Below are 25,529 nucleotides of genomic sequence, written 5' to 3' on the forward strand. Positions count from 1 at the left end.
AGAGAGCTTACCATCTTGGTTTTGTACTCCTGGCAGGGGATCTAGCATTTTGGGCTACTCCGCTCCCCCCAAAATGAGCTGATTCACCCTTTTTTTTTTTTTTATTATAGATTTCTGCTTCTGAATAGTGGGGCTCTGGAAATGTGTGGTCCCTTTTTGCAGCAATTATTTGCAGCTCTGTGTAATGCAGAGATGCAACCTCTTTTTTTTTTTTTAAGCTGCAGGACTCTTTCCCTTGGTGAGAAACCCCCCTCCCCCCCCCCCCATCTTATATTTCCGTTAGCAGACAGGTGCTAATTCTCCTTTCATTATTGCATGGAAATCTCCAGGCATTAGCGCTAGGCTTCCACCTTGCCAGGCCCGGCACCTTGCATGAGGTTTCATTCCAAAACGCCCCTCCTGTGATTAGAAGCTGGTGGGCTAAACCGGGGGCTTCTCCTGTTGTTCCAAGGAAGGAAGAGTCTCGTTGACTGCTGGTCTGTCAGTCTTTGGCAAGATCTGTGTAAATAGGAAGGCTGTAATGATATCATCCTAGGTAGGATGGTCCGGCCCCCAGCCTCTGCCCCCATGGCCAATAAGCGGGAAGCCGACTTGCTACCTGCCTATATACAGAGGGACCACAGCAACACCTTCTTCCATCGCTCTGGACTAAAGCAAGAGAAACCCAACCGTCCGACTCGCAGACGATGACTTCGAGCAAAATCGAGATGCCCGGAGAGGTTAAGAGCGACCCAGCCGCCCTAATGGCATCTCTGCACCTTTTGCCGTCTCCCGCCGCCAACCTGGAAATCAAGTTCACCAAGGTAAGGCTTAAGACCGGGCTTTGGAGCGACTGCCGCCGCCTCGGGGCGCGCAGCTGCTTTGCTGCTCCGAACATCTGGGCAGGCACCGAGCCTAGGCTCCCTTCTCTGCCTGCGTTTCTGCTCGGGACTCGTTTCTCCAGTGCTGCGGCTTTGTTCATGGAATTCATCCGCGGTTTTCAGTTAGAACCTACCACCTTTGCTGTAGTCATCGGATCGGTCGTTCCGGCTTATTTTAATGAATGCAAGACTAGGAACTTGCAAGAACAGTCCCCCTCCCCCCCCTTCCAATTTTACAGGGAAGGACAGAAACTGTGCTGCAGTTCAAAGCGAGCTTTCATACTAACTTCTCTGCCCTTGACCTTGATTACAGTTTAGTCCTCTGTCCGTTTCTGAGCAAGTCTCCGGAGCAAGTTTAGTTTAGTTTGCGCGGGTTTGCCTAAATGTACAGCCATCCTCCTGCCTGGTTTTTGCCACCACCTGTTGCAATTTTCCATTGTATTGTATTACCTTCTTATTGCCACTTAGGTCTGGTGTATAACGCGCAGTGATGAAAGGTCTATGCCAGGGGTGTCAAAGTCCCTCCTAGGGCCCCAATCCAGTCGGGTTTTCGGGATTTCCCCAATGAATATGCATCAGATCTATTTGCATGCACTGCTGTCATTGTATGCTAATAGATCTCATGCATATTCATTGGGGAAATCCTGAAAACCTGACTGGATTGCGGCCCTCGAGGAGGGACTTTGACGCCCCTGGTCTAAGCTCACTGCGTAGCTGAATAGAGCTCACTTTCCGCTAGGAATGAAATGAGAGCATCAGATAGATCAGTGGTTCCCAACCCTGTCCTGGAGGACCACTAGGCCAATTGGGTTTTCAGGCTAGCCCTAATGAATATGCATGAGAGAGATTTGCATATAATGGAAGTGACAGGCATGCAAATCTGCTCCATGCATATTCATTAGGGCTAGCCTGAAAACCCGATTGGCCTGGTGGTCCTCCAGGACAGGGTTGGGAACCACTGAGATAGATGACAATTTAGCGCTGATGGATCCGTCTCAGCATAGGGAGGGAAAAGTATTAGGATCCGTCAGCGCTAAAATGTCACCGAGGTCTGTCAGAGCCAGAGACTAAAACCATTCCCTTAATGAACTTTTGCAGAAAATCTCTCCTGCAAAAGATACCAGTGGCGGGGACCTGGCCCGACCGTCCGGGCTCTATAAACATTCAATTATTGCCAGCAAAGTAGCCGTGGCACTTTTAGTCTCTGGCTCTGACAGACCTCGATGACAATTTAGCGTTGACGGATCTTAATACTTTTCCCTCCCTATGCTGAGACGGATCCGTCAGCGCTAAATTGTCATCGAGGTCTGTCAGAGCCAGAAACTAACTGCAAGTGGCACGGCCCTCGGATTTTTAAGGACGTGAGGTTTTAGATCCGCGAGGTCTGTCAGGTCTGTGAGGTCTGCGTTTTACCCCTTCCCCCAGATAGAAAGAATCTATGTACAAGCAATGAAAGGAATAAAGGCATTTGGAGCTCGGGGAGGTTTATGTGGGAGAGGCATTTTCATACGGGGTTGTCTTTTGTGACAAGCATCCCAGCTCTTATGCGTGATTATTGACCAGTAACTAAATGCACACATCTGGACTTCCAATAACAAACTGGTTTGTAGGCTTCCTTTTCACGATTTCGTTGCTGGAGGCTCGTTTACAAACCATCGCATCCTGTCCAGTTATGGGGTTTTTTTTAAATTTAGTGCTGAGTTGCGAGACGAGAGTCCTCATTGCCACAGGTTTTTAAAAAAGTGGTTTGAGACCAAAGGGAAAGATTGAAACGATTATGTAAAAAGTTGCACAGGAAGTCTTGCTGTCCCAGAGCTAGCTGGACAAACTAGGTAGCTTCAGTGTCCTAAAACTGTGAAACTGAGAAAGTGGTGAAAAGAGTTTCCATCTACAGCAGCGGTGTCAAAGTCCCTCCTCAAGGACCGCAATCCAGTCGGGTTTTCAGGATTGCTTCCTATGTATGCTAATAGACCTCATGCATATTCATTGGGGAAATCCTGAAAACCCGACTGGATTGCGGCCCTCGAGGAGGGACTTTGACACCCCGGATCTACAGGAAGGCCAAGGCGTCGTTTTCGCTGTGAGAGGGGATGCTGAAAAGTTCTCCGCCCAACCAACCAAACCTTAATTCTGAGCATTATTTTGCCACTGTAGCTGAAAAGAGTGTGCTAGTTTATTTCGTTAAGTGGAAATTTGCAGAAAAGAAATGCTGTGGGGTGTTTTTTTTTTTTTAAACCCAACATTGTTTCAGATCATTGATTGAACCATAGCCAAGTCATTCCCTTCTTGGCTGGGCGAAGAACTTTTCAGCACCCCTTGTAGGTTAGAACAAGTTAATTGCCGAGTCGCTGGAAACTGGGTTTGTAATCTGAACTAGGCATTTTTAATTCCCCGTTTCTCCAAACATTATTGGAACTGGGTTTACATAAATTTACCAGTAGAGTGCTCTTTTAGAGCTGATGGAAGTTTTATTTCTTGATATTAAAGCTGGTATCATGGAAACAACATTTTTACTGGGGGTTTTTTTCTTTCTTTTTCTATGTATGTCCTATAGCTGAATGTAGGCTCCAAGCGCTGGCATCCTAAACAGAACTATATAAGTACTGACATCAATCCTTTTTCTTTCTGAATGGTTTTGTTTAGATATGATCAATATTACCTAAGTACAAAACATATGGAAATTTTTTTTAAAAAAACTTTATGCTGTTGTTTCAGTAAGATAGAGAATAAATGCTTTATAGCATGGGCTAATGTCTAATTTAAATGAATGTTATCACCCAAATAAGATAACCATAACCTATCAGTGCAAATCATTTCAGTAGAAATGTTTGTCTAGCTTTTTATAATAGGTGGGTCACTGGTCCTTGTTAAGTGGCTTTAATCTATATCTGCAGGGAATGAAAAGTTGAATGAGGAATTAACCTTCAAGAATCAGACTGTCTTTATGCATCTTAAATGTGATATAATCAAAAAGAAAGAAAGAATCAGGGGGTGCTGAAAAGTTCTCAGCCCAACCCACCCACCAACTTCCTAAATTCTGAGGATTATTTTGCAAATGTAGCTGAAAAGAGTGCTATCTTATTTTGTTAAGTGCCAATTTGCAGAAACGAAATTCTGTGTTTTGGGATTTGTGTGGGTGGTTTTTTTTTTTTTTTTACATTGTTTCAGATCATTGATTGAACCAAACTCAAGACATTTTCTTCTTGGTTGGGCGGAGAACTTTTCAGCATCCCTCTAAGTCTAAGGACTCCTTTTACTAAGCTGTGCTAGCGGTTTTAGCGGGCGCTTAGCACGTGCTGCATTGCCACGCGCACTAGACGCTAACGCCAACATTGAGCTGGTGGTAGTTCTTGGCGTGTAGTTTGGAGTTAGCACACCTTAGTAAAAGGAGCCCTAAGGTGTTCAAAAATATGCTTAAGAGGAGTCTTTTGTGGCACAGAGGGAAACATCTATCTACATCTTTTGTGACTTGAGATAAATTTAAGTTATGTATAAAATAATATGGTTGAACTCCAGATACAAATCTGGGGAATTTTATCTAGTTGAAATTAGCTGCTCTTCCCTAAAGGTGGAATCGGTGACATCAATGTTAGCTCAATATTAAGAAACAGAGAAACATGACATCAGATAAAGGGCAAATGGCCTATCCAGTCTGCCCATCCGCAGCATTTTTTATCTCCTCCTCTCCTACGTGCCTATCCCACTGCAAATAGCTCTCTGAAAGTGACTTGTCTATATATGCCTTTTTCCCTTTAAAATTGTTATTGCAGGACAGAATTGTAGCCTCCCTTCTTTCTGTCTAGATTTATTCTACCATCTCCCAGGAGAGCTGGCTCAAACAAAATATGAAAGCAGGATCCAATTCCCCTACGAAATTGTAAAGTAGAAGAAAATAAATGTGAAAATTTAGGAGATCCTTTGATTCCGGACTGATCTCATTCTTATATGCCAAACCAAAACAGAAAGTTATGCACAAGTAGAAATAAAATGTATACAGTTTCCTTTAAAAAGCAGTTGTCTATGTGTGTGTGTCTCTCTTTCTTTTTTTTTTTTTTTCAGTTTGGGTGGTGTACACCAGCGGTCTCAAACTCAAACCCTTTGCAGGGCCACATTTTGGATTTGTAGGTACTTGAAGGGCCTCAGAAAAAATAGTTAATGTCTTATTAAAGAAATGACAATTTTGCATGAGGTAAAACTCTTCATAGTTTATAAATCTTTCCTTTTGGCTAAGTCTTAATAATAATATTGTCATTTGTAGCTAAAGAGACATATGATCAAGAAACTGCTTTATTTTACTTTTGTGATTATGATAAACATACTGAGGGCCTCAAAATAGTACCTGGTGGGCCGCATGTGGCCCCCGGGCCGCGAGTTTGAGACCACTGGTGTATACAGTAGAGAAGTTTATTAATTATTTATATACAGTCTATCAATGGTGGTTCTCTAAGCCGTTGTACATTCAGGTACTCAAACATTTTCCCTTATCTATCCCGGCGGGCTCATGGTGTACCTGGTGTACATGAGTGACTTGGCCAGGGTTACAGGGAGCAGCGCTGGGCTTGAGCCCACAGCCTGGGAGTGCTGGGGCTGGGGCTCTAACCACTAGGCCACTCTTTCCTCCCTAGATTAGGGAAGACCTGCTGTAATGTTAGAATTAGAACCTGATGTTTCCCAAAACGGTCAAATACAGTACTTACAAACTGAACACCTCTCGCTTTTAACGGTGTGTTTGAACCAAATATGTTTGCTAACTGGCTCTTTTCTCTCTAGGCTGTGCTTTGCTTTAAAAACAACAACTCAACAATATTTGTTAAACTTCTTCACATGGGTTGATAACACGAACGTTTTAGACTTGAATAAATGTTAATTAAAAAAAAACAAACATATAAAATCATGTTAACATCTAATTAACAAGTTCCGTAAAATTAAGCTTTAATCAAGGTTTAGCGCCGTTTTGTATCTATGACTAAATTCCGAATGAAACTGGGCCCTATTCTTCAAAATTAAGGAACCGGCGCTAACTCAAGAGTCAGTTTTCAGCATAAGTTGCTGCCCATTTTGCTAAAGACAGAGGGTGCAACTCTCAAAACCTGGGACCTAACAAGCGCTAAAAGTGATCTGATGTTATTTATCATAACCCACGAAAGCAGTCATCTTTTTGCAATGGGTTTACAAGCTTTGCTCACGTTTTAGCAAATTATTATTATTAGCAAATTGAGGGGGGGGGGTCTCACTTTATAAAAGTAAGCACCGAGCTTCGCATCAGCAGACGCAACATTTCCCACTTCTCTCCTTCCCTCCGATTCTGGCGTTTTTGGGTCTTTTTTGCTTTTTAAACATCGCCTGAATTACGCTGCATCACATTAATTTACCGCCCAATAATTCATTCGTAGGGTGCTAGTGCTGGTGTGATTAGCACCTACTTGATAATTAACATCGGCTCCAACGTTCCATAGGCAAAAGTTTAAGATAATCTTCACTGAATTGCTCTTAAGTTAGGACTAGCTTCGTTGCTGCATAGATTTTCAGTCCCTCTAGGAATCTTTTAAGCAGAAAAAAAAGTTTAAAAGATGCTTAAATTCTGTTAGCCTTTTCTTCAAACTCATCACACAGCTAATGTTTTTAAACCTTTGATTTGTGTTCCCTTTAAACTCTCTGCACAATTAGTGCTTCCAAGATCCAAGAGCTTTGTCTAAATAAGTCTTTCCAAGTGTTTGTCCTGCTTTTTAATAGGTGGGTCACTGGTCCCGGGGAAATGGCTTTATCTAATCCATATCTGCTGAAAAGAGAGAACAGGGAATGAAAGGTGAAGGATGGATTAACCTTCAAGAGTCAGACTATGTCCAAGCGGAAAAAGACTGATACTTGCAGGGTTAAGTAGCTCAATATATTTTTCAATGAACCACAGTAAAATCCTTCTTTATGAGGTACTCACGTTTTAATAAAGCTGTCAGAAATTGCTTTGATAGAAACTTGACTCCTCTTAAAACTTTTGCTGACCGCACATTTAGCAAGAACAAATTGCCTTTAATTTTCAGCATCTCCTGGGTCGTTCTGGATCTCTTCACCATATATGCAGGTGTGAGAGAGAAAAAAATATGTCCTCCAATAATACCACTCTTATTTGAAGAATTAATGTCGCCTAGAGCTTGTACAGGTATGTGCGAAGCACAAACGGAAGAAATAAAAATACAGACTTATATTGTATCAGTGTACATACAAATCTTTCAAAACACTGAATAGCATAGCAAAGTAACAGACTGATCTTGCTCAAATCAAAACGTATCTGGTTCCAGTTGCTCAAGTTGTCGTCGGTATCAGTCATTCAATCCATTCACTGCGTCTGCATGCCGTGTCTCAGGTCCACGACTACTTTGTCCGGGTCCTGTATCTCTCCCTGCCTTCTGTCTTTTTTTTTTTAACTTCATCATATGCACTCAGACTCAGGCCCAAATTCTGTAACCGGCGCCTAATGTTAGGCACCTATTTTTAATTGAAATGTAGGTGCCTATCAAGAATGAGTGATTCTGCAAAAATTTAGGTGACCTTCAAAAAAATAGGCGCTATGCACTTTAGGCGTGGATGTGGTTGGAGAATCACTGTTCTTAAGCGTGCTTACGTGCTCATATAGGCCCCTAACTTTTAGTTGTGCCTAGAGCTGGCCTATTTATTGGGTGCTTCGCCTGATTCATTAAACAGCACCCAATTTTACTTGAATCACGCTGCACAGCGCCTAGTTTGGCGCCTACCTTTTGGGCGCTTCTTATAGAATTTGCCCTTCAGTCTTTGTCCATCACATACTGTCCCATGCACTCTCTCTTTGATACCGAGACATCATGTAGCAGACTGACACTGCTCTATTTCATGCATAGACACACAGGATTAGATTGATACACAGGGTGCTCATAATTTTGGTCCTTTTTTTTGCTAAGCTGCGGTAGAGGGTTCTACCGCATCCTGGAGCGCTAAATGCTCTGGTGCTCATAGGAATTCTATGAGCGCCAGAGCATTTAGCGCTCCAGTCTGCGGTAGAAACCTCTACCGTATCTTAGCAAAAGAGGGTGATAGTGCTGGGGAAAAAAAAAAAAAACACCCTGGCGCTAAGCACAGTTCTCTAAAGGGCGCAACCCCTTTATGGAATCGTGTTTAGCGCTGATTCCCACATCTAACTTTAGGTGCCAGACTTAACGGCCTGCTAAAATCTGGTCTAAATTCTGGCATCCAAGTTAGGCGCGCATGCAACATTTCAGAACGCCTCTGAAGCACTCGTGGCCACGCCCCCTTTGGAGCTACGCGCCAGTAGAACCAGGTGCCAAGCCTTACAGAATAGCACACAGCCAGATGCATGTGCAAATGTTAATGAGTGCCAGCTATTGATGTTAATTGGCTCGTAACTCAGTTCATTTGTGTGTGCAATTTGGCTGTGCAATTCTGGCCCTGAGTACCGTATTTTCACATAGATAACGCGCACCCGTGTAAAACGCGCACACGGGTATAGCGCGCAAAAAACACATATTTATGTACATAAATTTTTATATACCGCGCACACCCGTATACCGCGCATGCTGCCCGACTCTCCTTTCGCCCGCCCCGACTCTCCTCTGGAGACCCTGACTCTGTTTTCGCCCGCCCCGACTCTCCTTTCCTCCTTGAAGTCTTGTCCCTACCCTGAAAGCCTGATGCCCCCCCCCCCGACATCCGATTCACCCCCCCGCAGGACCGCTCGCACCCCCACCCCGAAGGACCGCTCGCACGCACCCGCACCCCCACCCCGAAGGAGCGCTCGCACTCCCATCCCGAAGGACCGCTCGCACCCCCACCCGAAGAACCGCTCGCACCCCCACAGCCTCACCCCCCTCCCCCATGGAGAAGCTGTCTACCTTGTTTCCGGATGCCAGCGAGCCCAGCTGTTTCCTCTGCCGGCGGTCCCACCCCTTCTCTGAGCCCTGCTGTGCTGCTTTTTCTTCCGGCGGTCCCGCCCTTTCTCTGACATCAGAGAAAGGGCGGGACCGCCTGAAGAGAAAGCAGCGCAGCACAGGGCTCTGAGAAGGGGCAGGACCGCCAGCAGAGGAAGCAGCTGGGCTGGCATCCGGAAACAAGGTAGACAGCTTCTCCATGGGGGGGGGGGGGGGGCGGGGGGGGTGCGAGCGGTCCTTTGGGTGGAGGTGCGAGCGGTCCTTCGGGGTGGGAGTGCGAGCGCTCCTTCCAGGTGATGAATCGGGCGTCGGGGGGGGGGGGGGAAACTATGTAAAAAAAATTTTGTATAACGCGCAAGGGTATGCGCGGTTTGTAAAAACCACGTATAACGCGCGCGTTATATGCGAGAAAATACGGTAAGTAGAATCCAGAGGACAAAGTTCTCAGACTCTGGCATGCACTCACGCACACACTCACATTACAGTCTCTCTCTCATATTTAGACAGGGGTCCTGCTTCATTAAAGGGCTAATTCTATAAGAAGCACCCAAAAGTTAGGCACTGTTCAGCACGATTCAAGTAAAATTGGGTGCTGTGTAATGAATCAAGCTGAGCGGAGCCTATTTTGGAGGCGCCCAAGAAATAGGCCAGCTCTAGGCACAATTAAAGGTTAGGCGCCTAGCTGAGCGCTTAAGAGCAGGGATTCTGCAACAAGGCGCCTAACATGTAGCCGAGCCCACGCCTAACACGCATAGCGCCTATGTTTTTGAAGGCCGCCTACATTTTTAGAGGCGCCTTGTTACATACGCGCTTTCTTGATAGGCGCCTATGTTTCAATCAGCGCTGATTAAAAGCTTAGTTGAGCTTGTTCTTCAATTTAGATAGGCGCCTATCTAGTTGGGGGCCACCGAAATAGGTGCCTAACTTTAGGCGCTGGTTACAGAATTTGGGCCTAAGTCTTTTCTTCAATTCTGTGTCAATGGGAAACAAAGCTTATTTTATTTATCTATTTGAAGGATTTATATTCTGCTCTATCATTAAGTTTCTATGCAGATTACAGAGTTATATACATAATAATAGGTTACATACATAATAATAGATGTGACATTACAAGTTCTACATGGGTAAAGGGTGCAGTATAGGGGTACATTATACATAGGAATAAAAAACAAGATGTTGTATTTAAACATTTAGTTCTACAGAAGCATATTAAAACTTTGGTTTCTGCTTCTTTGGACCTGTTTCCAGTCTTCTATTAGCAGGCTGGATAAGCCTTTTTAAACAGAAATGATTCTAACGGGGATTCAGTGGCATAGCGAAGGTGAGAGGCACCTGGGGCAGTGGCACCCCTCCCCTGCTCTCATCCCCCCACTTTTTCCCTGATCCCCCTTGCCACACGCGCGCCCCCCTTCCCTTCCCCTGTACCTCTAGTTGTTCACTGTCGCGAGCAACAAAGAACTTCAACATGCTTCTCGTGACCCCGTCATCTCTCCCACTGATGTCACTTCCTATGCATGGCACCCGGAAGTGACGTCAGTGGGAGAGATGATGTGGTTGTGAGGAGCACATTAAAGTTGTTGCTTGTGGCGGTGAACACCTAGAGGTAGGGGGGAAGGGGAAGGGGTGGCACGCGCATGGTGAGGGGAAAAATAGGAGGAGGTGGGCGTGCCGACGTTCCCACCAACATGGCGCCTAGGGCGGACTGTCCCCCTTTACTATGCCACTGCAGGGATTTGAATGCTTTAGGGTCAGTTGTTAGCCCTAATTGTTTAAGGAATCGGTTCATCACTGGGGTCCTTTAACGTAGAAAGTAGACTTCCTCTGTTCTTCGAGGTTGATTGTTTGGGTGGCAGGTTTGTCAAGGAGGTTTGTTTTTGATGACTGTAGCGACCTATTAGTTTGATGGATCTGTAGGAAATCTGCTAGGAAATTCTTTTTCACTCAGAGGGTAGTGGACACCTGGAATGCGCTTCCGGAGGATGTGATAAGACAGAGTACATTACGGGGTTTCAAGGAGGGATTGGATAAATTCCTGAACAACTCGGGGATTGAGGGATACAGATAGGGATAGAGGTAGGACTAAGAAGGTTAACAGATAGAAGGGAACAGGGAATGAAGGGTTTCAGACAAAATTTACCTTACAGGTCATGGACCTGATGGGCCGCCGCGGGAGTGGGCTGCTGGGCACGATGGACCTCTGGTCTGACCCAGCGGAGGCAACTTCTTATGTTCTTATGTTCTTAGTGTGGTGATTAGTATTGGCGATATCATGCTTTTCAGTGATGTGAACATAATCATCATGATTTTATATTAGATGTGGTATTCTATTGGTAGCCAGTGTAAGTGTGCTATGTACATTTCTTGGAATGTTCTGAATCATTCTTGCTACAGTGTTTTAGGTGGTTTGAAGGGATTTTATGTATTTCTAATAACAATGCATTGTAGTAATCGAAGTGAGGTGAGATGGTGCTTTGGACTACGAGTCTGAAGTTCTCTTCAGATTGTACTCTCTTCAGGGGTTTGACTGTTTTCAGCTTGTGAAAAATTTCCTTAGTGTGTGCTATATGTGGCAGGATCAAGGAGAACTCCTAGAGATTTCCAGTTTTTTGATAACTGGATCTCAGTGTTAATTTTATTTGAGGTTGGGAATATGGGGGTATTGTGGTTGCTCAATAGCATTATTTTCGTTTTCTCCTCATTGAGCTTGAGTCAATTTATTTGTAGTTATTGGTTCACTGCATCTAGTGTTGAGGTTATAAACATTGTGGTTTCGGAGTAGGATTGTTTAACTTGACAAATGTTATTGTACGTTGTCGGCATAATTTCGATAGTCTACACCTAGTTTGTGTAGAACATTACCAAGAGGTCATATGAAGATGTTGAATAGTGTTGCTGAAAATGTGGAGCCTTGAGGAACTCTGTGATATAGTCTCATTGCTTCTGATTTTTCATTCCCATTTTGTACCACAAAGTGCCTCATCTCAAGGAACCACATGAAAATGCTGTCTTGGATTCTGATGGTGTGGAGTAAGTTAAGGAGGATCTCAGGATTTATAGAGTCAAAGGTGGCAAAGATGTCTAGGGATACCATTTTCTAGCACTCGCCTTTGTCAAATCCAGTGTGTATATTGTGTTGAGCAAGGAAACTAGGAGAGTCTCTGTGTCATGGTAATTGCGGAAGCCAAATTGGTGTTTGTCGAGAGTCTGGTATTCATTTATGTACTTGGTTAGTTGGACATGCATGTATTGTCTCGACAATTTTTGCTAAGAATGGTAGGTTGGAGATCAGGCAGTAGCATGGTGGTGTCCAGGGAGTGGTCTTTTAGCAGACAACTCACTGATGCTTCCTTTAGAGGTGGTGTCGTGAGACCCGGTTCAAGTTTCTTGGTCTCCAGTATTTGTATGGTTGGTATGGTAAGAACATAAGAATAGCCTTACTGGGTCAGACCAATAGTCCATCTAGGCCCAGTACCCCATCTTCATGGAGGCCAATCCTAGTACCTGGCAAAACCCCAATTAGTAGCAACATTCCATGCCACCAATCCAGGGCAAGCAGTGGCTTCCCCCATTACTGTCTCAACAGCAGTTTATGGACTTTTCCTCCAGGAATTTGTCCAAAGCTTTTTTTTAAAGCTAACTACATTAACCGCTCTTACCATATCCTCTGGCAATGTGTTCCAGAGCTTACCTATTCTCTGAGTGAAAAATATTTCCTCCTACTGGTTTTAAAAGTATTTCCCTGGGAGAAAATGGAGGGAATCAAGAAGGCAGTGAGGACAGGTGCTTGAGCGGGGCACAGCAACCAGAGAGAGCTTTGTTTTCCTCTATAAACTTAGCGCTGGGGCGTTACTCTCACCCAAAATGGGTAAGAGAAAAGGGACTGTCCACCCTATCCCTCCGGTGCTCGGGACACCCCAGCACTTAATCCAACCAACAATTTTGACTGCTTTCGCCCACTCAGCTGTGGAGAAACATCCTACCTTGGGGGTGAGCCTGGAGTCTTTGGCAGAACTTGGCGAAGGAGCTGCCTTGGTGTCGCTGAGCCTGGAGAAAAGGTCAATCCCTCCCCAACTTGGAAGTGAATTGGTGCAGGGAGCTGCAGGAGTTCAGCAGCCTGGTGAGGGAAGCCTACACTCCTGCAGAGGAGGGGCACCATCATTGGAATTCCAGCAAGATAATGTTAGTGATTTATGCCAACTATCTCCTACTACCACAGAAGGAGAGGTGAGAGGTATGAGGTGCTTCTGGAGGGAATAACATCAGTTTTGGGGAGTTGAAAAGACCTGAAAAAATTGACATGGAAGCACTTTGGCAGGCCATATCTATCATGGACGCCAACCTTAAACTGGGTCTTTCAACTATTAAAACTGATTATGGCACGATCTATTCCAGAGTGGAGCAAAAAGAGGTACGACTTGTTAACTTAAGTGAAAAATTGGAGAAAGAAGTAGAAAATTTTAAAGGAAGTAAAGACTGTCAAACTGGAAATGGTTAAAGAAAGATCTTTATTTCCTGCAAGTTGGTGAATTTTCAAAATTCACTTAGAAAAAATAACTTAAGGCTTTGGACCTTTCTTAAATGGCCCGTCATCTCACCAGTAGAGATGGCGATAAAATATTTTCAAGAAATTCTTGCTATTCCATTGGAAAATCTTCCTCCAATTGTTAGGGCTTATTATCTGGATATGCGGCAAATCACCGGGCCCGGACGGGATCCACCCAAGGGTTCTGAAGGAACTAAGACAAGAAATAGCGGGCACAATCCAACATGTTTGCAACCTATCCTTGAAAACTGGAGAGGTACCAGAGGACTGGAAATTGGCAAATGTCACACCCATCTTCAAAAAGGGATCGAGGGGTGACCCCGGGAACTACAGGCCGGTGAGCCTGACTTCAATAATAGGGAAAATGGTGGAAGCTATGATCAAGGATGGCATTTGCGAGCACATCGAGAGAAATGGCCTACTGAGAACAAGCCAGCACGGATTCTGTAAGGGAAGGTCATGCCTAACAAACCTTCTGTACTTCTTTGAGGGAATAAGCAGTCAGGTGGACAATGGGGAACCCATAGACATCATTTACCTCAATTTTCAAAAGGCTTTCGACAAGGTGCCACATGAAAGGCTGCTTAGGAAGCTGTGGAACCACGGGGTGGGAGGAGATGTGCACAGATGGATCAAACACTGGTTGTCGGGTAGACTGCAGAGGGTCGGAGTAAAGGGCCAATATTCTGACTGGCGGGGAGTCACGAGCGGTGTGCCACAGGGATCAGTGCTGGGGCCGTTACTCTTCAACATATTCATCAATGACCTAGAAAAGGAGGCAAAGTGTGAGGTTATAAAATTTGCAGACGATACCAAACTGTGCGGCAGAGTTAGGTCCAGGGAGGAGTGTGAGGACCTGCAAAGGGACCTGGACAAGCTGGAAGACTGGGCAAACAAATGGCAAATGCGCTTTAACGTGGAAAAATGTAAGGTCATGCATATAGGGAAAAAGAATCCGTTGTTCAACTACAAATTGGGGGGGGGCATTGTTGGGAGACAGCGGTCTTGAGAGGGACCTGGGTGTGCTGGTGGATGCATCACTGAAGCCATCTGCACAGTGCGCAGCAGCCTCGAAAAAAGCCAACAGGATGCTGGGCATCATAAAGAGAGGCATAACAACCAGGACGCGGGAAGTCATCATGCCTTTGTATCGAGCGATGGTGCGTCCACATCTGGAATACTGTGTTCAATATTGGTCGCCGTACCTCAAGAAGGACATGGCGGTACTTGAGAGAGTCCAAAGGAGAGCAACCAAACTGGTAAGAGGGCTGGAACACTGCCCATACGCCGAGAGGTTGGATAGGCTGGGGCTCTTCTCTCTGGAAAAAAGGAGGCTCAGGGGAGATATTATAGAGACCTTCAAGATCATGAGGGGCATGGAGAGGGTGGATAGGGACAGATTCTTCAGACTGAAGAGGACAACAGGTACGAGGGGGCATTCGGAGAAACTGAAGGGAGATATTTTTATTTTTCCTCTAACTCTACTTTTCACTTCTCTATTACCCTCCAGGTACTTTAGTTAGATTGTGAGCCTTCGGGACAGTAAGGGAATTTTTCAAGTACCTTTCTTATTTCTAATCTTAATGTATATTTTCTGTAAACCGCTTAGAACCTAACGGATGTAGCGGTATATAAGAAATAAATTACATTACATTACATTACATTACATTACATATCAAAACAAATGCAAGGAAGTTTTTTTTCACCCAAAGGGTCGTGGACACTTGGAATGCACTACCGGAGGAAGTGATCAGGCAGAGTACGATACAAGGATTCAAACAGGGATTGGACGGATTCCTGAGGGATAAAGGGATCGTGGGATACTGAGAGAGGTGCTGGGATGTATCACAGGTATAGAAAGCTAACCAGGTAATAAGTATAGAAACCCAATCAGGTCGTGCATGTGCAAGACTGGAGGGTTAGGACTTCGATGGGATGCTAGGACTTAAATGGGAAACCAGGGTGGCAAGGGGACCCCCTCTGGGGATTCAGACAGATCTTGACCTGTTTGGGCCGCCGCGGGAGCGGACTGCTGGGCAGGATGGACCTGTGGTCTGACCCGGCGGAGGCACTGCTTATGTTCTTATCTTAGTCCATTGATTAATGACCTGTCATAACCAACTATAGGATGGATAACCATTGCCGTTTCTCTAATATAAATAATTGTGTTTAGTTTACTAAAATTTAATTTCCTTTCTTGGTTCTAATAATATTGGGCTAAAAATAGTAGATGATATTTCTATGCACATATTTTTGTGTCATTTGATTTCTTTTTGTGTTATGCATCTGATCTGTTTCAAGAATGTAATGCTTAGATTAAAAACTTGAAAATGTTATTTAAAAAAAAAAAAAAAAAGTATTTCCCTGTAACTTCATTGAACGGCAAATTCTATAAGAAGCGCCCAAAAGTTAGGCGCCTAATTAGGCACTGTTCAGTGCGATTCAAGTAAAATTGGGTGCTGTTTAGTTAATTGCGCTGAGCGGCACCTATTTTGTAGGCGCCCAATAAATAGACCAGCTCTAGGCACAACTAAAAGTTGGGCACCCATGGGAGTGCTTAAGAGCATGGATTCTGTAAGAAGGCGCCTAACACGTAGCCACGCCCACGCCTAACATGCATAGCGCTTATTTTTTTGAAGGTCGCCTAAATTTTTAGAGACGCCTTGTTACAGAATCGCGCTTTCTTGATAGGCGCCTATGTTTCAATCAGTGCTGATTAAAAAGCTTAATTGAGCTTGTTCTTCAATTTAGATAGGCGCCTATCTAGTTGGGCGCCTCCGAAATAGGTGCCTAACTTTAGGTGCTGGTTACAGAATTTGGGCCTGAGTGTCCTCCTAGTCTTTGTAAATCTTGATGTAGTACAAAACTGATCCACTTGAAACTGTTTTCAGACTTTTTATCAGTGTGAGGTGGCAGCTGTCTAGGGGGCAAAAAGAATTGGTTATTCTTTTTCACCAAGTTGGTGGTTTGGTCAAGTGCCCATAGTCTGAATTCTGACCAGTATGTTTCAGGATCCGCAATTTGAATATTTTCATCTGGTAGAGCAGTGTGTGTGAATGGTTTTGCAATGTTTCGTTTCTCAATTAGTGCTCTTGCCATTGTTTGAGCTTTCATGTTGTCGGAGGATTTGTTGACTGATGTTGCTCGTTAACCGCACTGCTGTGGAGAAACGTTCCTTGGTTTGCGATGAGGATTCCTCAATCATTTTGTTATTGTATTCCTTCTTTATGCTCCACATTAAGGGCCCTTTTACTAAAGTGCATTAGTCTGTTAATGTGTGGTAAGGCATGTGGTAATAGCCAGTGTACAAATGCAGTAACCACTTCTGTGGTATTTTTGTCATTACTGTGTGCAAAACCATGTGTTAGAATGTTTTGCTAGGGGCATAGAGGGGCAAAGAATGAGCATGGAGTGGTTCCAGCAGTTAATAAGCTGCACTTATCAAGCATTAAAGCCCCGATTATATAAACGGCACCTACAAATTTGGCATTGAAGAACATGATGCACAGCGGCTGTTAATCTGCAGTTAGGTGCCATTTATAGAATTGTACCTAAATTGGACTTGGACACCAGTAGGCATCAGAACCTTAAGTGCCCCCTATTTTTGCCAGGGTTTTCTTGGCCTAAATACCAGCATCCAAGATCTGCATATAAACACACCCACTTTCTGATAAGACGTCTACTAGAGCTGCCCGATTCAGGAAAAAAAATTTCGATTCGATTCAGCCAATTTTCCTGCCCAATTGGGTGTTTTTTCAAACAACCTGATGGGTTTATTTTATAGCTTTTTCACCCCCTTTGGCTTCTCCTAACTACACTGGCGCTGTGGTGTAAACAAAAAAGACTTTTCCTCTCTCTGTTAAATCCTAGCTCACATTTGCAGTCTAACACCAGCTCTGGCAGAATACACGTTTCAAATCTGACATATTGTAATCACAAAACAGAAAATAAAATTAGTTTTTCTACCTTTTGTTGTCTGGTCATTGTTCAAATCTTGTTGGTCCCAGGCTCTGGTGGTCTTCTGATAGCTTGCTTGCCAGGGTCTCCTTCTTTCTCCATGCTAACCATCCATCTGCCATCTCTGTCCTCCCCTTCCGTTTACCTTCCCTCCCCTGGAGGTTTGGCATCTTTCCTTTTTTTCATCTCCATCTACAGATCCACCTTTTCTCAACTACCCTTTCATCCAGCATCTCTCCCTCCTTCCCCACCACCCCAGGGTTCACCATCTCTCCCTTTCTGTTCCTTTCATCCCTAAATCCCATTGTCCACTATCTCTCTCCCTCTCCTCTGTTTTTAGACCCATTATTTCTTCCTCCCCAAAGTCCGGCATATGCACGTCTCTTTGAACCCCCCTTCCCTCCCTCCCTCCATGTACTTCTATACCAGGGCCCCTCCCCTGAACGTCTGCACCCCCCCTGAAGGCCTGCGTATTCAATTTACCTAATTTCAGCAGCCTGCCCTGCAGAAGATCGCTGGCTCTAGTGATCTTTGCATGCTGCCATATGTCGTCCAAGTTGTCTTCTCTCTGCCGCTGTCCCGCCCCTCCTCTGACATCAGAGAAGGGGCGGGACTGCAGCAGAGAGAAGACAACTCAGACGACGTATGGCAGCTTGCAAAGATCGCTAGAGCCAACGATCTTCTGCAGGGCAGGCTGCTTAAATTAGGTAAATTGATGCGGGGAAGCCACTTCCCAACTGACCCTCCCCACTCGCCCTCTAAAGCAGGAGCGGCAGGCCAGCAAGAGGCAGCGCTGCCGCTCCTGCTTTAGGGGCGAGGAGGGAGGGTCAGTCAACGAATCGGGAGGCTGAATTTTTGTCGTGGTAAATAGATTCGAATCGTGAATCTGGCAGCCCGATTCTCAGCTTCCCCTGCCCGATTCTAATTTTCCCCAGGCCCCTGCCCGATTCTCAGCGTCCCCATCCCGATTCTCAGCTTCCCCAGCCCCCCTGCTCGATTCTCAGCTTCCCTAGCCCCCCTGTCCGATTCTTAGCTTCCCCAGCCCGATTCTCAGCTTCCCCTGTCCGATTCTCAGCTTTCCCAGCCCCCCTGCTCAATTCTCAGCTTCCCCAGCCCCCCTGTCTGATTCTCAGCTTCCCCAGCTCCCCTGCCCGATTCTTAGCTTCCCCAGCCTCCCTGCCCGATTCTCAGCTTCCCCAGCCCGATTCTCAGCTTCCCCAGCCTCCCTACCCAATTCTCAGCTTCCCCAACCCCCCTGCCTGATTTTCAAACTTATACTGGGAATCGCGCGGAGGAGAAAGCCAGCACGATGTCCGCTTGGCACTCCCAAGTCTTTCTGATGTAAATTCCGGTGTCACAAAACCGGAAGTTACTTTAGATGGGGACAACTCTGGCGGGTGGCAGCGGCAGAGGGAAAGCATGAACGCCGTGAATGGGTCTTGAATCGGTGAGTTCAATTTTTTACCAAACCAAATCGATTCAAATCGATTCACATGAATCGGGCAGCACTAACTTCTATCCCAAATCTATAGGGGCCTACCAATTTAGGCATCTAACTAGCAATTAATTTTAGTTTATGCCAGTTATTGAGCTAATTACGTTTGTTAGCACCAATTAAGCTAATTAAAAAATTAAGTAGGCATCTAAATTGGCTAGGCACACCAATTTTGACACCTAACTAGGGGCACTGGTCCGCATGGTTGTCAATTAACCACTAGACGTCCTTTATAGAATCTTGCCTAACAGCAACTAGGCATCCTTAGGACCATTGTTCAGGTTGGCACCGGTAGATTAGGCCTAATTTACTGGCACCTTTCTCACATGCCTAGTGATGCCTAAGTTTAAGACGCCTGTTCTCCACCCCTAACCATGCCTACTTTTCAGGTAGGCATCGTTAGGTGTTGGAGGGCACCTGGCATTAGGCTTTACAAGGCACAGTGCGGAAATCCATGCACAAATTTAATTAGTAATAAAAAATTGTTTTTTAATTGGGTCTTATTGGTAACATGCCATTTAACCAATTCAAAGACAATTTAGTTATGCGCAGATTTTCGTTAGACGTCGCTAGGCACCCACAATTAGAGTGCCTAGCTGTGCATTAGCGCTTACCAAAACTTAATAAAAGAACGCTTAAATTTGCAAATACTCTGTAGTAAATCCTGTGTTAAGCTGTAGTAACTGAAAATTTTTACTGCAGATTAATAAAAGGACCCCTGAGTAAAGCAGGTCTATAATCTCTCAACTACCAGCACACACATTTAGGGTCATGTATAAATCCGGATTTGGGGACATATATAAATACTTGTTTTACCTGAGTGTGCACTGCTTCAATAGCTTTTGGGCTTTCAGGTGGTTAATAAAATATTAAATAAATAAATAGATTTGAAAAATAAATGTATTTACTAAAGTGCACTAAGTACTTAGTGTAGGGTTACCAGACGTCTGGGAAAACCCAGACAAGTCCTCTTCTTAGAGGACTGTCCAGGTTCCTGGATGGACTTTCCAAAACCTGGCAGTTTGTCCGGGTTTTAGAAAGCCCCGACAAGCTCTGGCTGCATCTGGATGGCCTCTGAACATGCGCAGATGATATCGCATACATCCACGCATGCTCCAGGCCCTCCAGACGCAGCTGGAGCTCGTTAGGGAAGAGAGGAAGCTGTGTGGGGGCGGGGCTGGAGGCTGAACTTGGCAGGGCTGGGGTGGAACAGGGTGGGACTGGAGGCAGAATAGGGCGGGGTCATGTGTCCGGGGTTTTGCAGAAAAAAATATGGTAACCCTTACAGTTCAGGATTTAGCATGCGCTAACCATTAGTGTGGGCCATGCTAAAGGCTGAAGACGGAGAAAGGGAGTCCAAAAGTACAACGAAAACCCAAAACACCCACAAAAGTGAAACTGCCTCCAGAACTGGAATAAAAAATGTACTTTATTGCACAATATGTAAACAAGATGTATGACCCGACACTGACAATGTTTCAGCTTTTGCCTGCCTCAGAGGTCTAAAATGAACATTAAAATATCATATAACAGAACATCATAAATGCAAATTGTAAAAAGAACAAATAAGAATTGATATTATTTATAAATCATCATAATCTGTAATCATCTTCATATTAGTATTATCTCATAAAACTATTAAACATATAAAATATACATAAAAAGACGTATAGATTATGTCAAATTGTGAATATCTTTACATGTCTGTTTAATCATAAAATTTGAACACATGACTATATGGATATGTACATAAATAATTTATTTATTTATTCAATTTTCTATACCGTTCTGCCAGGGGAACTCAGAATGGTTTACATGAATTTATTCAGGTACTCAAGCAATTTTTCCCTCTTTGTCCTGGTGGGCTCATAATCTACAGTATCTAATGTACCTGAGGCAATGGACTTGCCCAGGGTCACAAGGAGCAGCATGGGTTTGAACCCAGAACCTCAGGGCGCTGAAGCTGTAGCATTAACCACTGCGCCACACTCTCTCCAAATTGTATATTTGAGTATGAAATCCATTAAGAATACTGAAAAAAATATACCTTTATTATCTTTAAGATAATGTATCCAAATATGTTGAAAAATCTGAAATAAAATAAAATCAAACCATGCTAAAGGCTACCATGTGCTGAAAACAACTAATTTGTTAAAAATTCCATACTAACTGATTAGTGTGGGATGGGGAGGGACTGGGATGGTTTGGGGTTCTGATTGGGCATAGACAAAAAAAGGAAATGAAACTGGGGGGGGGGGGGGGCAGCATCAACAGGCAAAGATGGACTGAATTAGGGAGTAAAGTGATAGTTCTCTGCTAGTCCAGGCTCATGCCAACCCCTTCCTGCTCCCTGCAGGCTTCCTAGAAAGTGAGGTCACCTCTGCTACTCTGAATCTGAAAAGAAGTAGCAAAACTGTGTTTCCTGGCTGTTCCCCTAAAAATTAAAGCCTGGTTAGTGCATGCTGTCACTTGTGCAGTTATGGGTTCATGCTCAAAACCAAACACATGTGCTAGAGGTGATTAGTGCCAGAGTAGCACCGACACTAGTGAGCACAGAATGCTCAGAGAGTTCTAGGGTGGGAGATAATTTGTGCATGAAAGATTAGTGCAAATAGCATGCAAATGCAGTCAAATGGATGCTAATGAGGTCATTTCCTATTCCCTCCCAGTGCTCACAGAATAGTGCATAAAACAAAGCTGACCTTCCTGCTGAAACCTAATGCCAGTTTGGAGCAGTCATTAGGGTTTTTGAAGAGAGGATTTTCCCAAGATTCTGTTTGTAAAATCTGCCAGTTATTATTTAATGTAGAAGAAGAAGGAAGTCCGTGCAAGCCCCTAAATGCTGGCAGTGCCAATGAGACGAATCTGTGTGAGTCAGAGCAAACCCAAAGCTGAAAGCACACATCAGCACCTGTTTCCAGGTTAAATATAAGCCTTCCAAGTGAAAAAAAAAATTGGAACGCTTGGGAAAGGTCTCGGCCCAACCACAAAGCTGGGGCAGTCTTCATCGAAGGCTATACACATAGTCCAGTGATTTTCCACTTTTTTCATTCCATCTGAAAAATATGGAACGAAAAAAGGTTAGCGCACAGCTTTCCAATTCAAGCAGAATGGTAAAGTTGCCTTTGCTAATGCAGTCATCAAATTGTATGCAAATCTGGGTCGAACTTGTGCCTTAACCTGGGAGAGCAAACTTTTAAATATTTATGGCATTTAATATACTGTAAGAATCAAAGGAGAGAGAAACCTCACATCACAAAACAGCACAGCGGAGATAACCAATAAAGATGAATGGACTGCAAGTGACAGTCAATAAAAATTTAATTGTTTGAACATCAAAGTGGGCCCTGAAGCAAGTGAAACGCTGACATGTTTACTTCAGGACTCACTTTACTGTATGGTTAAGTCTTTTTATACGATATGGTCGGCAGGTCTACCTCTTCAAAATGGTGGGTCACAGGGAACAGCGTGGGTTTGAACCCCCAACCTCAGGGTGCTTTAACCACTGCACCACACTCTCCCATAGCATGGTTTCTAGCACTGGCCGTGGCGGTAACAGCTCCAATGCTCATAGAATTCCTTTGAGCATCGGAGCTGTTACCTCCATGGCTGGCGCAAAAAACCACGCTACAGTTTTGTAAAAGGGGGTGGGGTGGATTCAATAAATAAATAGTACAAACTGAGCAAAAAAGGCGAAGACCTTGATGAGTGTTCAAAAACCAATATCCTCAGATTAACATTAAAAATGTAGAACACCCAATGATTACATAAAGTGCATAATCTTTTTATAAAACAGAGGAAAAAAGACCTCAAGGGTTTTTTGAGGTCTTTTTTCCTCTTTTTTATAAAAAGATTATGCACTATATGTAATCATTGGGTGTTCTACATTTTTAATGTTAAATAAATAAACACAATTATTGCTGAAAATGCAATTATTTGTTGATGCATTTGACCTATTGCAAGGATTAAATCTTTCTGCTTTTGCTTTTATCTGTTCTGACCTGTTTCAATATTTTATGTATGTAACTTTATTGTAAACTGTTTTGGAATAAAATGGTATAGAAATTTTTACTACTACTACTATTTATGATTTCTATAGTGCTGAAAGGCGTATGCAATGCTGTACATTTTAACGTACAATAGAAAGTCCCTGCTCAGAAGAGCTTACAATCTAATTTAGACAGGGCATTTCAGGGTTGGGGAGGTTATAGTGGGTCTAGGTACCTGACAGCAGTGAGGGGGAGTTAAGGAGTTGAAAGCAGTTTCAAAAAAGTGGGCCTTTAGCTTGGATTTGAACACTGCCAGGGACAGAGTACGAACCTGTTCCAGGCATACAGCACCGCAAGAAAGAAGGGACGGAGTCTGGAGTTGGCAGAGAGAAGGGTACAGATAAGAGGGGCTTTACCCATGTAACAACCCAAAGAGCCATATTTTGGATGGATTTAAAGTCTTTTAATCATATATTGTGGCACACCATTGAAGAGAGAGTTAGAATAGTCTAGCCTACACATTAGGGTGTGAACCAATTTATGCATTGATGGTTTATATAAAAAATAGGTCTGCGCTAAGGGTAACTAGCTTTGCATACAGGTCAGAGCAGGAAAACAGTATGAATACGCTTATGTGATTATTTGCAGAATGCTATTCTGTGCTCAAAAGCTTTGTGACACTCAGTGGCATAGTAAGAGGGGGTGGTCCGCGCAGGCACCCCTCCTTTCTGCCTATGCCTTTTCCCACTCCTCCTTTCACCACGTGCGTGCGCGCCCCCCTTCCCCTGTACTTCTAGTTCACCGCCACGAGCAACAACTTCAACGTGCTCATGGAGACTGCGCCGTCTCGCCCGCTGACCTCACTTCTGTTCTCAGACCTATGCACAATTCTAGCTACCCTTCGAGTAGAACAGGCTCCCCCAGCATACCTCCCCCTTAGCTCTGCCTCTTTATAGCCCGTGTTTTTCACAGAGGTCAGCAAAAAGGCTGTGGGTCCTAAAAGAAGGAACAGGTATTACATCCTCATAGCGCTGCCATGGAAGAGTTAACCTTCCTACCCTTTCTCAGACTTGATTTGCTTTTCTGCACACATGGCTGCATCTGCACAGGATAGCTCCTGCTTTGCTTTTTAAATGTTATGTGCTGTAGATTACCGCGCCCTGGAGCGAACGAAACATGCATGTTGGCGGCGGACTTTACTAAACAGTAACGGCTGGTATAAACTTGGCAATACGCCCTACCAGAGTTAAAAGATAAGTTTAAATTTAACTTATTCTATATAACTTTAAATATTTAAAGAAGTAATTGGAAAATGAAATTACTGGTTAATTACTGGTTAAAATAAATTATTCATAAATATGCCAACTATAGCCTATGAGGAAGTGCAGCGGCTAACAAAACTCTATACTGTTTTGTGTTTGATACACAATAGAATGCCGCTTCTGATGGCTGTGGTGATTTAAGAGAAAGAACTGAGTATTAAACAAGGAATAAGTGTGCTAAGTATATTTATGTTTCTATTATAAATTTTGTTTACAAGATGGAATGATTGGATTCTTGCCCAGAAATAGCTAAGAAGAAAAAATTAAAAAAATTTAAATTGAATCAGGTTGGGCAGACTGGATGGACCATTCGGGTCTTTATCTGCCATCATCTACTATGTTACTATGATTGGTCTAACAGCATTATATTTAAATTAATGGCATCTAAGGCATGGCATTGTAGAGGGCTAGCTCCTTCCCCAAACCCTTTTCTGCATTTCGGTGCCCACAAAATTGTATGCTACTATAGTGCTGCTAGATGAATGCAGCACTGTACATTAAAACATTCAAGCGACAGTCCCTGCTCCGTAGAGCTTACACAATCTAGTCAAACAGACAAACAGGACAAGTAGGGAATTAAGGAGTTTCTCTCTGTTCCACATGCTCTCTCCAAATCTGTGCTTTTTCATTCACATAGAAATGGTCTTGCCACCCCTCGCACAAATATTTCTCCTGCATTAGCATAGGATGTCACACCACTTTCTTTTTCGCATTCTCTTTTTCACAAGCTTTTGTCTCCTATACCCACAAGCGCTCTTCTTTTGCTCCATAATGAACAGGAAGAAAGTCCTGCTCAGATAGATGCTGCTCTGATGAGTGTGTGGCGCAGTGGTTAGAGCTACAGCCTTAGCACCCTGAGGTTGTGGGTTCAAATCCCTCACTGATCCTTGTGACCCTGGGCAAGTCACTTAATCCCTTCATTGCCCCAGGTACACTAGATAGAGTTTGAGCCCACCGGGACAGATAGGGAAATATGATAAAGTACCTGAATGTAAACCACTTAGGATATGTATAAAAAATAATAAACATGAAAATCATCTAGTCAGCAGCCTTTACCTTCCCTAAGTACTTCTTGGTGACTGAATATTTGTAGCTAGCTTTTCCGACTGGTAGCGTAATGGTTTTTAGGGAATTGAAAAGCATTCAACCTAGAATAAGAGTCATTATTTAGTGAATTAAATTGGTGACATGAACTATATACTAGATTACAGCTATAGGTTATATTAAATTAACCTTCACAAATGGTTATGCATTAGTGTTCGCCTCAAAGATGATTAGTTATTGATCTGGAAGTGTTCATTGTAATTAACACAGGCCTTCATGTCTCCACATGCTGATAGGTATTTCCACTGTCTGGGTGAAAAATTTCGCAGATTAAAGCTAGGATGGTGGCTGTGGCCATTTAGTGATTATGTGTCATTGTGTTCAGTACATTGAGCATAAATCC

At 43.9% G+C, this 25,529-nt stretch overlaps 1 protein-coding gene across 1 annotated transcript in view; it reads left to right on the forward strand.

Moving 5' to 3' along the window:
* Window positions 1-446: 446 nt before the first annotated feature.
* ALDH1A2 (aldehyde dehydrogenase 1 family member A2) overlaps window positions 447-25,529 on the forward strand; it is a 219,793-nt gene continuing 194,710 nt past the window's right edge. The window contains exon 1 of the mRNA XM_033920183.1: window positions 447-803. Within this exon, the coding sequence (XP_033776074.1) occupies window positions 687-803 (117 nt within the window). The 5' untranslated portion in view covers window positions 447-686. The remainder of the gene's footprint in view (window positions 804-25,529) is intronic.

Source organism: Geotrypetes seraphini, chromosome 14 (assembly GCF_902459505.1).
Source record: "Geotrypetes seraphini chromosome 14, aGeoSer1.1, whole genome shotgun sequence".
Classification (NCBI taxonomy): domain Eukaryota; kingdom Metazoa; phylum Chordata; class Amphibia; order Gymnophiona; family Dermophiidae; genus Geotrypetes; species Geotrypetes seraphini.